The sequence below is a fragment of the Galeopterus variegatus genome, unplaced genomic scaffold (assembly GCF_000696425.1).
Source record: "Galeopterus variegatus unplaced genomic scaffold, G_variegatus-3.0.2 Scaffold4580, whole genome shotgun sequence".
Classification (NCBI taxonomy): domain Eukaryota; kingdom Metazoa; phylum Chordata; class Mammalia; order Dermoptera; family Cynocephalidae; genus Galeopterus; species Galeopterus variegatus.
The window spans coordinates 135,819-150,901 of record NW_007730691.1 but is presented as its reverse complement, the minus strand read 5'-3'; the positions used below and the strand labels follow the sequence as shown (position 1 = coordinate 150,901).

At 41.6% G+C, this 15,083-nt stretch overlaps 1 protein-coding gene across 1 annotated transcript; it reads right to left on the bottom strand.

Moving 5' to 3' along the window:
- Window positions 1–887: 887 nt before the first annotated feature.
- On the bottom strand, window positions 888–9,059 carry ASB8 (ankyrin repeat and SOCS box containing 8). Its single transcript, XM_008587892.1, has 4 exons — window positions 8,952–9,059; window positions 6,173–6,332; window positions 4,529–4,633; window positions 888–2,676 (listed from the first exon to the last, which is right to left on the bottom strand). The coding sequence occupies exons 2-4, from the start codon at window positions 6,299–6,301 to the stop codon at window positions 2,044–2,046; spliced, it is 867 nt and encodes a 288-aa protein (XP_008586114.1). The 5' UTR covers window positions 6,302–6,332; window positions 8,952–9,059; the 3' UTR covers window positions 888–2,043.
- Between the last annotated feature and the right edge of the window lie 6,024 nt (window positions 9,060–15,083).

The window sequence follows — 15,083 nt, the reverse complement described above, 5'->3', positions numbered from 1 at the left end:
TAAGTGTCTATGACGAGAAATGATAGCACCTAAAGCAGTGGTTTATAAGCCTACCCTGAATATTAGAATCCTCTGGGGTACCTTTAAAAATACTGATGCTCAGCCCCACCTTTTACCAATTAAATCATCCTCTGGGGGTGGAGCCTGGGCCTTAGTATTTTGAAAATTTTCCCTAATTAATACCTAGACTTGAGAATCACTGACTAAAGCAGTGAATCTCATTCCTGGCTACACATTAGGATAATCTGAAGAATCTTAAAAAATCCAGTGATGCCCCCAGCCCCACCCAGGAAACTCTAAAGAATTGGTGTGGGGTGAAATCTTGGCGTCAGTGGGTTTTTTTTTTTAAAGGTGACTGTAACCCTTGACTTGGTGTTGTTAGCACCACGCTCTCCCAAGTGAGATAACCGACCATCCCTATATAGGCATCCGAACCTGTGCCTTGGTGTTATCAGCACCACATTCTCCCAAGTGAGTCATGGGCCGGCCCTGGCATCAGTGTTTTTAAAAAGCCGCCTTGGTGATTTAATGTGCAGCTGGGGTTGAGAACATAAAAGCAGTATTTCTAAATTTGAGGTGGGGGAAGATATAAAGGAAGGGGAAGCCCTTCAAATACTCTGCTTAAGCCCTTCTGTTCACTCCACCAATGCCCAGAAACAGTATTGCTAATGGGAGAGAGGTTGGGATGGAAAGATACCTTGAAGAGCCAGGCAGTAAAGGAAGAACTTTTCCTAAAGTGGGTGGGGGAGGGGTAGTGAAGAAAAGCAGGAACAGTAGAAATTGCCAAACTTGCTTTGGAACTATTTATTTCCTCTTTAAATGGGCCAAAAAAAAAAACAGCAAAAGGACAAAAGAAGACATACTTTTTCAAATTAGCTGTGACAGCAGATCCCATTCATTTTGTTTGTAGTTTCCAAACAGCTTTAAAAAAAAGGTTTTTCAAATTTGCATACAGATCATCTAAGATCCATAACAACTTGATCTAGTTTAGGAACATGGAAAGTAAGGACATTTTAAATTAAGTATTGTTCACGAAAATAGATCTTTTTCAGTAGGTGGGCCATCTCAAAAGAAGCTCATATGCTTTTCCCCCACTCCCTTCCCAACTCCACCCCTCCACCAATGTTTTGCATAGATCAACAAAAAGCAAAGGTTCCAAAACAACTGAAAGGAAACTAATTCCAAACTCTTAGCAGAGCAAGCTTTCCATAGGGAATGAAGAAGACTCATGGGAAAAGGCAGCTAAGCCCATCAGAGCAAGCTGGCTTTCAGGAAGACAAATAGCAGAATTAGAAGAAAAGTTCTCAGGACTTTTAGGAGTTCTTAGGACTGCTTAGAACCTGCTAGCTCTTTTATGTGGAAAGCAGCAAGACACTCTTTCTGAAATAACATTGCTGAACTACTGTAACCCTTGGGCACACCCATGGCAAAGAGGCAGAGGCAAAGACTGTTTTTTCCTTTGGTGAGGGGAAAGGGGGCCAGTCCTTTCTGAATGCCCAATGACATGGCACTCTAGTGTTATCATCCAGCCCAATTCTGAATCTGCATACCATTTGAGATTGTAGTATCTTCATTTTGGGGACACAGTGGTCATTAGCTGGAACTGTGATTTTCTTAAACTTCTTCACAGATCAATTGAAATGTTTTCTACAAGGGATTCTTCTGGAACGTTAATCATGTTCCCAAAGGAAAACCAGGCACACATTCTTTAAATACTTTCCATTTTCCTACAGAAATTTAGTTGCACCGTTGACTCTTTCCCTAAAAGTGGGGGTGGGGGAAGGAAACTCTTCTTTTGCAGGGTGCAGTATAAAAAGCCAAATAAGCAATGAACAGAAAACAAAAGTGAGGGTTTTTTTGTTTGATTGCTTGGTTTGGGAGGGGAGGTGGTGTGGAGGTTACTGTTGTGACATGTTGCCTCAAAATCTATAAACCACACAACAGGAACAACTGCTTTTCTGTTTTCCATGACAAAGAGGCAGTACTACAGGGAAAAGCCTCACCCAGAGTTGCCTGCAGGATGGTGCAAATGTCCCCTCCAGGCTATTCTACAAGTAACAGGTATTCCTTCAAAGAAGCTGGTAGTGGAAGGCCCTTCACTGCATCTGGCAGATACTGGAGTCCCAGGCTACGGCGCACAGCATAGCGAGAGAGTGTTTTTAGAGTTCCTGGGGCTGAGCACAGAACAGTCAGTTTTTCACATAGCTGCTGGTCTCTGGCCACCTCTCGTGGCATGGTGCCATTTTTCCTCAATTCAAAGTGTCCAACAGCTCTGTGGAGAAGCTCAAAGCAAGAATCCTCTTTCTCTGTTCCAAGTCCCCTGACTAGCAGAGCCACCAGGCGGGAGATGGGTGTCTGGCCTTTTAAGTTGATGACTCTGACCTCTGCACCATAATCAAGAAGGATGCTGACACTCTCAAGATTTCCCTTCATGGCAGCCCAGCTGAGCGGTGTATCATTGTTGTAATCCAGGGCATTGACAGAGGCCCCACTCTCTAGGAGAGCTCGCACACACTCAGCATTGTTCTTAAAGGCTGCCCAGTGAAGTGGAGTATCTCTATTGCCGTCCAGTGCATTGGGGTTTGCACCATATTCCAACAGGACCTCCACACAAGCCTCATCTTTCTCTGCTGCATAGTGGAGGGCTGTTCGGTTGTAACCATCCAGAGCATTCACCTGTAAAAAGGGAGGAACTATATTACAGTAGACAGACTAGTGGGAGGGAGGTAGGAAAACAGCAAAGAAGGTTGCATGTATTTACCCACTATCTTTGTTACATGGCACTCTGAACAAGAGGGTCAACAAGCAATTCCCAAAGATGGAGATATGACAGGAGCTTAGGAGCAAATAGGAAAAGAACTGTCTCCAAACAGTCAACACTGTTATGTGCATTGACTAGCTGGCCTGCATTATTTAGGTTTTTGCTGCAATGTTTATTTCTCTGTTCATTAGACTTTGTACCATAGAGTAAGAGTAAAACAGGAAAAAATGAAATCTAAGTCTTTGCAACTGTTCTGAAAGACATTTACTGGACAGCTGCTTCAATATACAATTAGAGTAAGAGTTTTAGATTATTTTACTTATCCTGACTCTGTATCCTGGGGCAAATGGCAACCAGATTGAAAAATAATGAGGTCAAAGCTCTGCCCATATAGCTTTGCTATGTCTTTAATCATACAGAGAAGCTCAACTGTTAATCTAAGTCAGCCCTTCACAAAAATATGCTGTGGGTTCACAAGAGAACCCAGATGAAAGCATGTGAAGGGAAGAGCACAGGTCTTCCAATGCTGGAAAAGCAGCTGGCGTGCTGAAAGTCAACACCACCTATAATTTTTCACTTCAAATTCCCAAATTCATAAATAGCATATTATTTTCCCACAAAAACTGCAATAAAGCAAAACAAACATTTAAGTGAGTTCAACCTTTTATTTGGCTAACCCCCCTCAATTTTCCCTGGATATTTTCACTTTCACCATTGGCATTAGTCACTGGCTTTCACTTCAGGGTCACTCACAAAGAAACAGTTCTAATCACAAAAGTCATGGAACAGATGATGACAAGTAGAGAACGCCATGGCTGTATTAAGATAAGAAAGGCGTGGCCGGCCCTTAGGCTCACTGACCAGTGTGTCTGGAGCTGCGCACCAGCTGCATGAGCACCTCAGCACATGCATCTTAAAGACTGCTCACAAACAGCCAAATCTGCTAGTTTAGTATTTAATAAGCACTTACTTAGCAATTACTGTATGCCAGTGTCCCAAACACTTTACAACCTTATGAAGAAGACACCATTATCATCTCCATTTTACAGAGAAACCAAGGCAAAGAAAGGTTTAACGTGTTCAAGATCACACAGGTGGAAGTGGCTGAGCTGGAATTTGAATCCATGAAATCTGGCTCCAGATTCTTTTAATCATTCATTATACTATGCTGCTTCACACCAATGCCAAGGGTCTACTTTCAAAAATTAATCTTTGTTTTTTTATCTTAGGATACATTAGAAAGAAAACAGAAACAAGACATACTAAAACATAAAATAACTAATGAGCAGAAATAGCACAAATAGCCCAATCCTGAGGAAGGGATTGCCTTATGATATTTATCTCCCAGTGATAGTGGTATTAGAATAGTATTCTGATAGGAAGCCTCAAATGGTTTAGATTTAATCAAAGTTGAGGGGCCTCTGCATTTATAGCTTCTGGACAGTCAACGGGCAATGAGAGGATTAAATGGAAATATAAAAAGTCCCTAGAAGGTAAGCTGGGAGGGAAAAGGGAGATAAAACTCCTTCTTGGAGCCATAGACAGCTTAAATTAAGGAGAAGAAAGGCAAAGGAATGAAATCCTTAGGATCATTTTATATATTTAGCACTACATTTTGCTTTAATATTGGCTATGCAAATGTTGCCATGAGCTAGAAAGTCAGACTGGAGGTAGTAATAGATGCAGGACAGACAGGGAGAAATTCTAAGAAAATGTGAAGCTCAAGTTTTAGTGAATCATTAATGTGAAAGTGTTAAAACACATTACCTCAGCTCCTTTTTCCAGGAGTAACTCCACACAGTCAGCATCTGACACCATACAGGCACAGTGCAAGGGCTTCAGGGTACCATGGGTGCAGTTCACATCTGCTCCCTATGGGAAGAAGGAAACCTCAGTCAGTGTGCTCAGCTCTGGCTCACCCAGCAGGATGAGACTCAGAACTCACTCAGTCCAGGGGGAAGAGAGTTCTAACTCTGACTATATTATAAACCTATCATTGGTTCCTGGTTTCCATTTCTATTATTTAAATAAATAATATTTAATGTCAGTGTCCAAACCAAGGAAATATACTGAAGCTGAAGGAAAGGAACTGTCAATTCCTTAGATCAAGTTATAAAGTTTCTCCATTAGGTAGCCCGCCAGATGATCACCTGGGCATCATTGATGACATAACCTTATGTGAAAAAGCCGTGGAAATCTTATCACCTGGCAGGAAAGATGGACAAACAATCCACTTTCTATGGCAGGAAAGATGGACAAACAATCCACTTTCTATAGCAGGAAAGATGGACAAACAATTCACTTTCTATAGCCATCATGCTCTGAAAAAGTCAGGAAAGTCAGTCAGTCAGGCTAAGGCTAGAACTGGCATGCTCTTTTTGCCATTCAACAAATGACCATCACTAACAGGATTATCTTAACATTATTTTTGTTTATAAACATCTTCAAAGTAACCTCTTAGTATCAGCATTCTCTGTTAATTAGCCCCTGATGGTGCTTCTATTCCAAATCTGTAAAGGAGATAGAGATTAATTAGTCAGACCAAAGTCACTGAATGACTCAGCAACAGAGCTAGAATTAGAATGTGACAAAGTTTTTACTGCTGAGTCTTCTGACACCACTTTTGCTGAGAATAAGCTAACACTGACATTTCCTTCTCCAGTTATGACACACAGCTCTGAAGCAGCTACAGAGGTCCAGACTGTAAATGAGAATCCTAAAGTTGTTAGAAAGAATGTACAGAAGTAACTACCTGGATGCATTTTCTAGTGATCAAAAAATTACTGTAACTTCTCTTCAATAGGAATAGTATACAGAATAGGGTATCAAAAACTTTCTAGAATACTAGTCATATAACAGAATTACTGAAGAGCAGTGGTTAGATTTCAAATAAAGTATTTTCCTAATCTAAAATTACTATGCATTTTAGCAGCTGATAACCTTTACAGAACTAGAGTGGTAGCTGTTGTTAAGATAGAAGGCAAGTGAAATCTCTTCTTGTAATTATTATAACCAAAGTATGGAAAAAGGCTTACAGAGATTTGAAAACAACCTTTGTTTTTCTTCACCTCCTTCCTCCCTTAGTAAACATGTACAGAAGACTTTGAGCTCGATAGATTCCATATGCACCATATCCAGAGATTTTACAAAGAACATGAGACTACGGTTATCCAGAACACATTTCACGAAGAAAAATATCAGATACACAAAGTGAAAGGGAGAAGGGAAGCAAAGCAAAATACAGGGGGAAATATATTTTAATGATCAAGTTAATACATTTAAGAAGATTGTAAAAACTCCTTTTGATCTTATGCTCCATCAAAGCTGCAAATCTGTAATCTATTAGGATTTACCGGGAATTTTCCCATTTCACTTGCCAAAGGACTCTCGTGTCAAAAACAGCACACTCACCCCTCTGATGAGGTCCTCTACGTTATCATGTGGGAAGGAACGGATGGCAGCGATTGTTCGGATTAAGCGCTCTGAGAGAGAGTATTTGCTCTGAATGCTCTGCATAATATACCACATACTGGAACTCATCGAGGCTCAGTGTGTGTTCACATGCTCCAAACTGCCTGAAACAAAGAAGTTTTAGGCATATGCAATATCACTGAGCACACCTGTCCTTAGAGTTTAGCATTCTTTAAGGCCTTCCCAATACTAAAAGCAGATTTGAAAGAGATCAGTGCTTAATTAATGTCATTTTTCATAATCATAAGGATCTAGATTATAATAGTTGCTTAGGGACCTGGGTAAACCTGGATGAAAACGTTCTGACCTTTAGGACCTGTGTCTTATTCTCTGATCTAGTTTAGCACAATATTTCCCTATGAGGTAGTAAGAATCCTGTGGAGCTCTGTGTGGTTTACAAACAAGACTAGGGCAAGGAATGGGATTTTTAAAGGCTGAAGATGCGACAAAACATTCTTTTTCTCCTCTGAATTTTTGTGGTCTTTATTATCAGCATGACCTTTATGTTATTTATTAAATTGGCCTTGCAGTAGTTATGTACATATTGTTTCTCTATCTAAATTGTAATCAATTGGAAGGCAAGGACCTTGTCTTCTGCTTTTTCACCCATGTAAGGGCAGCCACAGAATCTCACGATAATGAGGTATTTAACATATATTGGTTGGTTTAATGACTAAATGGTATGGAAGTGATTGTTACCTGTGAGAAGAGAGGGAGAAAGCTATGGAACAAATACAAGTGTCTTAATAATGACAAGGCATTTGTGAAATATTTTCAAATGTCTTCGGCACAGAAAAAAATATGAAATATTTGAGTCAATATTCTAAAATAAAAAAGGAAAGCAAAAGTATAAATGTATTCACCAAAACAAAATTAGAAAGAAAAAAAACAAAATTCATACCAATGAAATATGCTTTCAGTTTTAGAAAAACAAACATTTAAAATAAATCTAAACTTTTAATGATTGGCTATGTATGATGATTGGGAAATAGATTTGAGGAAATGTATGTTGAAACCACTACACTTGGTTGACATGACAGAGAGTTCTAGGATGGAAGAAGAAAATAATGCAGTATACTTAAATTCAACTATGATTCAGCTCTATAAGAGGTACTAGTCAGGTAACATCTAAAATTATAGCCAATAAGGTATTACAGCCATGGAGAATTCTATGAAAAAGCACATATCAAAAACTGTACAGAAAATATAATATGCAGTATCAGTTCTCTAGGTGTAACTGCTTAGGAATCCATGTTCTTATTAAAATATGAGCTCCTTGAGGGAAAAGATCGTGTTTTTTCAATAGTGCCTGGCACGTGGTAGGTCCTCAGTATTTGTTGAACCAACATAAACCTTATTACTTTGGATCCTAATAAATTCAAGACTTGCAAAAATTAAGCACGTTATCTATATGGTGAATACTAAAGGAAAAATCCTAAAATTATTTTGGCCATTTCATAACATACAACTTTTGTTTCTTGTGATAGAGTATCCCTTTATACATTATATTATATACTATAAACTCTAATAGTTTCTATTTTGCTAATCAGTAGCGATTTAGATACGTTAAATATATACACACTATTAATAGAATGCAAGTAAAAAATATTCAATTCATAGGTTATCAATAATTCAAATTGGGTATTTTCTCCCCAATTTATTATGAATGAATAAACTTGCACACTTATGTATGTCTCTCTACGAAATTTCAATCTGTACGAAATTTTCTAGATAGTTTAGATTCGGCATATGTTTTAATCTCTCCAATAACCACTAAACTCAGAGACAAAGGTCTGTATCTTATATTTCGTAAGCAAGGGAAAAGGAGGAAGAAAGGCAGAGGTGCATTTGCGTCAGCGATTCAAAAATCGGAGTAGAAAACAGCATGTAAAGTGGGAGGCTTGGACTGAAGTGGTTCTGTTAAGCGCTTGTGGGCCATGATAATATGAAACTAAAGTCTGTACTCATTTTCGGGGCGCTCTTAGACTCCAGGCAAAGAACTCCTGAGAATATGGCTAGTGGTCTTCTGCTGCAGCCTCGAAGCTCGCGATAAAGGAGTGAAACTGCGGAGCAGGTTGACAACATTCACAGGAAGGATTAAGAAAATCTAAACTCGACTTCTCTCCCGACAGCAGGCCGTGCACGGTTTGACCCCTAGTGGGCTCTTTCCTTTGCTGGGGCTGAAAGGCCTCCCTCGCCCCGTTTTCTTTCGCTACGGGATCCAGAGAAAACACCAAAGGGATTTTATTGGGAAGCTAAAAGCATAGTGGGAGAGAGACGACACTCAACAGCTGTGGTGCTAGTGAGGCTTCGGCTTCCTCGGGAGACCCTCGGCCGAGCCAGAGGCGCCACCAAACCCCACCGCACCTGCTGCGGGAGGGCTTGCGGCAGCTTCGTCTCGCCGAGGGGAACAGAGGGCGAGGCAAGGGCACGAAATGCAAGGACGTGTCGTGTCATTTTCCGCACGAGCTCCCAACAGATCGCAGCCATCCCGGCAGGTCTCCCAGTGCCGGTACTGAAAGGGGTCGCACAGTCTGCTCCAGGAAGCACCATACGCGGACCAACCCCCGCCCGGATCTCCCCCATAAGGCCCGGAACGATGTCTCAGCCTCGAGGGCTCGCGGACCTCCAGCGGGAAGTCGAGGAAGCGTTACTGGGCGTGGTGCCCCGAGCTAGGGAACCAGGCTGCAGACCTGCCCGCACCGAGGACCGCACTCACCGAATCGCGGCACTGAGCTGGGTCTTGAAAGCCGCTGTCAAAGCGTGACCCGGAAGCAGAAGTTGTAGCCAGCGGGCCCCTCTGTTTACTGGACAAGAAGACCGACTAGGAGAGGCGCCTGCGCACTGCCCAGCGTCCATAAATGGGACGCGCCTGCGCAGACTTGTGAGGCAGTCTCTCATTCCCGGGCATAGTTAGTGGGTCACTTTCTCCCCTAGCCCAGAGGATTTGCGCGCAGGCGCAATGTGGCACTCTCGGCCGCAGCCCTGGGGCTCGGGTCCTCGCACTGCCGTGGGAAAACAGCTCGCGAACCCTAGTTGTTGGGCCAATTCTGTATGGCCGCGCCTGCGTGGACCAGGCCTGCAGTGAGTTCATCCCACTGTCCTCTGCCTTCCACTGTCTCTATCTAATTTCGGGTCTGAGCACCTCATCCCAGATTATTCCCAAACTCGCTAAACCAACCACTGCCTTTTCCACTAAGTCCCCACTGATTCAGTTGCTTAGGAGACTAAATTGTTAAGAAGTGTCTCTGGCAAACAAAAGAACTTCCAGCATTATTCAAAATGTTGGAACGAATCTATGCTCCTTCTTAGAACCTTCCTTGATATTGTCTACCCGTCTTCAAAGTGGACTATACCAAAGACAAACAAGCACCCAAGAGGTATAGTATCCGAAATGTTGAGGACTAAAAGGGAGGTACATGTTGACAATAACCTTTCCCACGCAGAGAGATGCTGACAAGTCTGAGTGACATACTTTCCGTGCAAAGCACCAATGTTTCAAAGTCAGCAGCACATCGTGGTTCAAGGTGAAGAGTGAAGCAGCCCACACGGGCAGGCTAAATTCTGCGATCCACGCTGCAGCCTTTTTAACCACGTGCTCTGGAACCTACTCCTCAATGCTTGTTCTAAGCAACAAGATCTAGCCAGTTCATGTACATTAGTGAAAGGATGGTGAACTGAAAGCTCATGACCAGCCCGAGGAATGAGCCTCTTCTGGGTTCCAAACTCAAAGGAATTTTGCATGCAGGAATGTGTCCCCCAGCTCCTATCACTGAGCCATGTTGAGATTGTCCAATTTTTCAAAAGAAGCTGAAATCCAGATTTTTTTTTAAGTGCATTATTTCAAATTTCAAATGTTGGCAATTTTTTTAAATCATTTTTTTTAAAGCAGGCAACATTCAGTCTACAAACTACCTCTTCTAGACTCTGGATTAAAGGCTGTTTGGGTCATTGGTAGCTCTGTGGAAGAAGGGTTTAAGGACAGCCCTCTGAGAGGGAGTTTGGAGGGCTGACTTGAAGATGTAGTTACATATATATGTATGTGTATATATATATATATATATAATTAGCTTTTTAAAATTTCGTATCATTCTTTTAAATTTTTTTCTCTTCTATTTAAAAAATTTTTTATTTTTTGTAGGTACATATTAATCTCATTGTTTTTTATTTAATTCTTAGATTCACTTGGGAAAGCTTGAAGGAACCTGAATGGGATTACAACGGAGGATAGAGCTCCCCACCCCCATCCCTCAAGCCACTGTAAGGCATTTCTTTGAATTCAATGAATGGAAACAGTTTGATTCTGTGCCCATTGCTTCTAACCAGAAATCTATACATTAGGCCCCTAAAGAACATTATACGTCCTAACACAGGAACTAGATATACCTGAGTCAGTGCTGCTCCAAAATGGGGAAATGCATTCTGGGAACCTAAGACCTTCCTGGCCACCAGCAGAGAAAATCAAGACACCTACATGTCTTGTCCAGACCTAACCTCATTTCAGTCATTACCTCTCAAACTCCCATCCCTGTGTCCAGAACCACATGACTCACATCAATAGCCTAGTGGTTTATTCTCCCCTGAATCCGCTTGGATTCTATTTGGCTGGGGAATTATAAGGTTTGAGGCAGGGACATAATAAATTCCATTCCATGATGCCATGAGCCCAGGCCTGCTAAGTCATTTTCTCTCTAGACCTAGTAAGATGACTCTCTCCTTGGCCCCACACATTGCTCTCTCTCAAAGTGGAGCATAAGCTTCACACAACTGACCTGTTGTGAGCTTGGTGACTGCCTCTCTAGCCTTCATCTTACTAAGCCTAGCTTCAGTGGGTCTACTGCTCAGTTTCTGAGAAGTCACTGCACAACAAAAGGAGGTCTCTACCTATAAACAGTAGAGATGATAGAGTCAAAGGATCCAGCAAATGGAAGTACTGCACCTGAAGGGTGGCATCCGTCCCTCCTCTTGGGTTCCATGACTTGGCAGCTCTTGTTCAATGTCATGTGCCAACCAGTGCAGTAGAAAGAGTGTAAGACTAGAGAACACAAGACCTATGGGTTTGTCTTGGATCTAAAATTGATTAGTTATTTCATTCCATTTCTCTGAGTATTAGTTTCTCCCTTGTAAAGTGAAAGCACTAGCTGAAATGATCCATACATGTTCTTCTATTTCTGTGAATTCTGATTCCACCTAATTCCTTTTTTTTTTTCTGGCCAGTACAGAAATCTGAATCCATGACACCTTGGGATTATATAGGCTGCACTTTAACCAACCAAGCTAAACCAGTCAGCCCTGATTCCACCTAATTCCTAATCAAAAATTCTTGCTTCCAAAATTTTTACTCTGTAGTTCAAATGCAAACAGATTTATGGCTATCATAATACTAATGAGACCTGTGAAAGTTATAATAAGATGGCAAGGTCTACATAGTTTCTGTTCCATTTTTGCTTCGTCTGGTGCCTCCTGTAGAGGATTCGTAAAGCAAATGTACTTCACAGGGCCTGATTTTCCAAAGCCTTGCAGTTTCAAATATTGACCTTGCAAAGAACAAGAAATTTTCCTCAGGCTATAAAGTCACTGGTGTAAGATAAAGATCTGTAACACAGCAAGGTTGCTAGCTCAAAGACAGACTGGTAACTGATTGATATGTAAGGTTACTGGGAAGTTGCTGGAGGTAGAAGGAATGTTTGCTAGATCAAGATTTTATTGGTGGATCACTTAATTGTCTAAGGGAATGTCATCTGACTTGTTTTTACTGAATGTTACCAGCTTCTATTGTTAAACTTGTTAAACGGTGCTTAGCAAAAACCCCACCTATGTCTCTTCCTGTAACTTCCTGGTCTGGAGAATAAATGCAGGAGGAGAACCCCAGTTTGTGGTTAATTTTCCAAGGAAGGAATGCCTCTCCCTTGAGGGTTCCAGGGAAGATTAACCACTTCAGGGCTTCTCACTGCTCAGAAGAGATGGGCTTTGAGTAATCCTTTGTGGCTCCGTCACCCAGGGGAAGTGGGGTGACAAATCCATGGGGGGCAAAGCAACAGCCTCCTTTCTAAAACAGAGTAAAGACAGTGATGATTCCCAACATTAATTTTTTAATGTTATTTTTATTATAAAAAGTTTAAACAGGGCCGGCCCGGGTGGCGCACCGGATAGTGCGCCGCTTGGGAAGCGCGGCGGCGCTCCCATCCGAGGGTTCGGATCCCACATACAGACCGGCTCCCGCTCACTGGCTGAGCGAGGCACGGGAGCAACGCCGAGGCTTGCGATCCCGTTGCCGGTCCCCGGTCCGGTACGGGGGCAACACTGAGGGTTGCGATCCGTTGCTGGACACGGAAAAAAGACAAAAAAAAAAAAAGTTTAAACATACAGAAAAACTAAAGAGAGTAGTATGATGAATTCCTTATACCCATCAACTATATTTAATACATTAAGATTATGCCAAATATTTAAACCTAATTTTTTGTTTCTTAATTGTTCTGTCTAGCTTTAGGATTTTGAAACAAACTACAGTATTCAAACAATATCCATAGTTCCTGCAGCTTTGGGGGAAATTTTTTTTTCTGAGAAGGCTTGATTTAGCTTCCCATAACTTTTCTAAAAACCTGAAATATCTCTTCTTTGAAAAAAGATATTCTTTTTACCCCTGTGTTGTCTCATCTCTCAAATTTCTTGGTTGGTAAATGCTAAGGTAAATAAATTCTAGAAAACCACCAGCATCTTATAAATGTAAAAAGTGAATGGAGTATCCCAGGGAGTGATAAAACAGGCTATTCATACAAATTATTTTAATGTGTCTCCAAGAATTCACTGCACAACAGAGCAACTTTTATTTTCAGATCCATGCACTCATCCATTCATCAAACATTTACTGAGTGCCTACTTTGTTCCAGGCTTTGTGCTCAATTATGTTGGGGGAAACAGAGATGTAGAGACACAGTCCTTTGTTATTAATGGTTGGGAGACAGACAAGAACATTGTCAATTGCAATTAAAGATTATTACTTCAATGAAGATTTTATGTACAAAGTCAGTGTTGAAGAACAGTTCTACTTCATGGTGATACCAAGAGAATGTAGGGAGGGAGGGTCTGTGAAGAGGTTTCTTGGGGAGAAATTTGTGTGTGCTGTTGAGTCCCCATTCTCCTCCCACCCAAAGGGAGAGGAAGTGATGGCATTACTTCCTTCTCAAGCCTAAGAAGGAGCTTCTGTGGGACCAGAGAGCTTGGAAATTGTTCCCCATAGTTGTAAAACAGAAAACTGTACCAGCTCTTGCCTATAAATTAAAGAGGGCTGTAGCCACAGAGTAGATAGAGGGGGCTGCATTGGGATCTGCCTGTACTCCCAGATTCAGCAGGGATGATGAATGTGTAAATGTTTCCCTGGACCAGATGTGGGCCACACAGAAGACAGCCAGCATGGGATTGCCTTTGGTCTATTCAAAAGAGCTGTCTAGAAATGTGGAGGGACCCAGTGGCCAGAAGTTAGAGATGAATACAGGAATCCTAGAATCTGCAGAGCTAGTCACAGGCAACCACTTGCATCTGTCTAGGCCAAAGTAATGCAAGTGAGAGGTCTCTAATGATGGGAATCTCCAAAGAACCTTTAAAAGCACAATTCAAGAAGAGGAGCCAGTTTTAACCATCTGCCAGACACAGTACAGACCTATACTACCAAAAAAGAACTGCCCTATCCTCTTAGCTGTCCTGCCTTCTCCTGCTTTTATACAAGCAGATCAAATAGCAGGTAGCTAGTGAGAGAGGAGGTAACTGGGGAGAAAGCTGAAGGCAGGCAGCCAGCAGGCCTTACAAGGGGGTGGGAAGAGTGGTCTTGGACTGACTAGAACCTTAGAATGAAGACCAAAGTATTTGATTACCATTTGGGACTGAAAACATTCTAATTACTAAATTGAGACTGCCTTTTTAATGTAAAGTGTCTGTTACTAAAAGGATTGTCCATTATCAAATAGTGAACTTAAAAAAAATCAGGAAATCTGCCCAATTTTCCATTCAGGAGCAGGAGAAGATTACCACCACCCCCCCCCCCAATAAAAATGTTTAAAAGATGGTAAAAGCCAAGAAATAAAGTTGTACTTTGATCACATCCCATGAATCTTGCATTCAATATCTGGATTCCATCTCTGTAAGTTTTAGTTGGTTAATTCTGTTCTTCGTGTTTTCATTTAATGAGGTTTTTTTTCCTTTCTTTTTTTTTTTTTTCTCAGTGTGCTGTATCTCCCATAAGACTTTGATATCATTATTTTTTCTTCTCTCCCCTGGTAATACCAGTTCTGCACTCAAGAAGCATTTATTAGATGGTGTTGATTGATGGTACAACTGGTGTTTCTATTTTCAGACCTTGACATAAACTTGAACTAGAATTTTTTTTTTTTAAGATGGCCGGTAAGGGGATCTTAACCCTTGATCTGGTGTTGTCAGCACCACGCTTAGTCAGTGATCTAACCGGCCATCCCTATGTAGGATCCGAACCCGTGGCCTTGGTGTTATCAGCACCACACTCTCCCGAGTGAGCCGCGGGCTGGCCCCTTGAACTAGAAATTTGATGTTGATGTTTTGCTTGTAATGATTGCTGCTATCACTGTTCAACATATTTAGTATCCTGATTCCATAGGTGGATGCCGTGGAGGTGTCTTGCGCAACTCCTTTTTGGAGTAAAAAACTCTTTCCTTCACCTGCTGGCTCCAAACCCTTTCCTAATTTTGAGTGGCTCCTCTAGAGTGACAGTGTGCTGAAGGAGAGGAATACTGCCTTGCAAACACTTCTAAGTGGTAACATGAAGCTTTTCACAACAGTTTTCTGGCCTCTGGCCAGAACTCATCAATTACTCTCCTGTCTC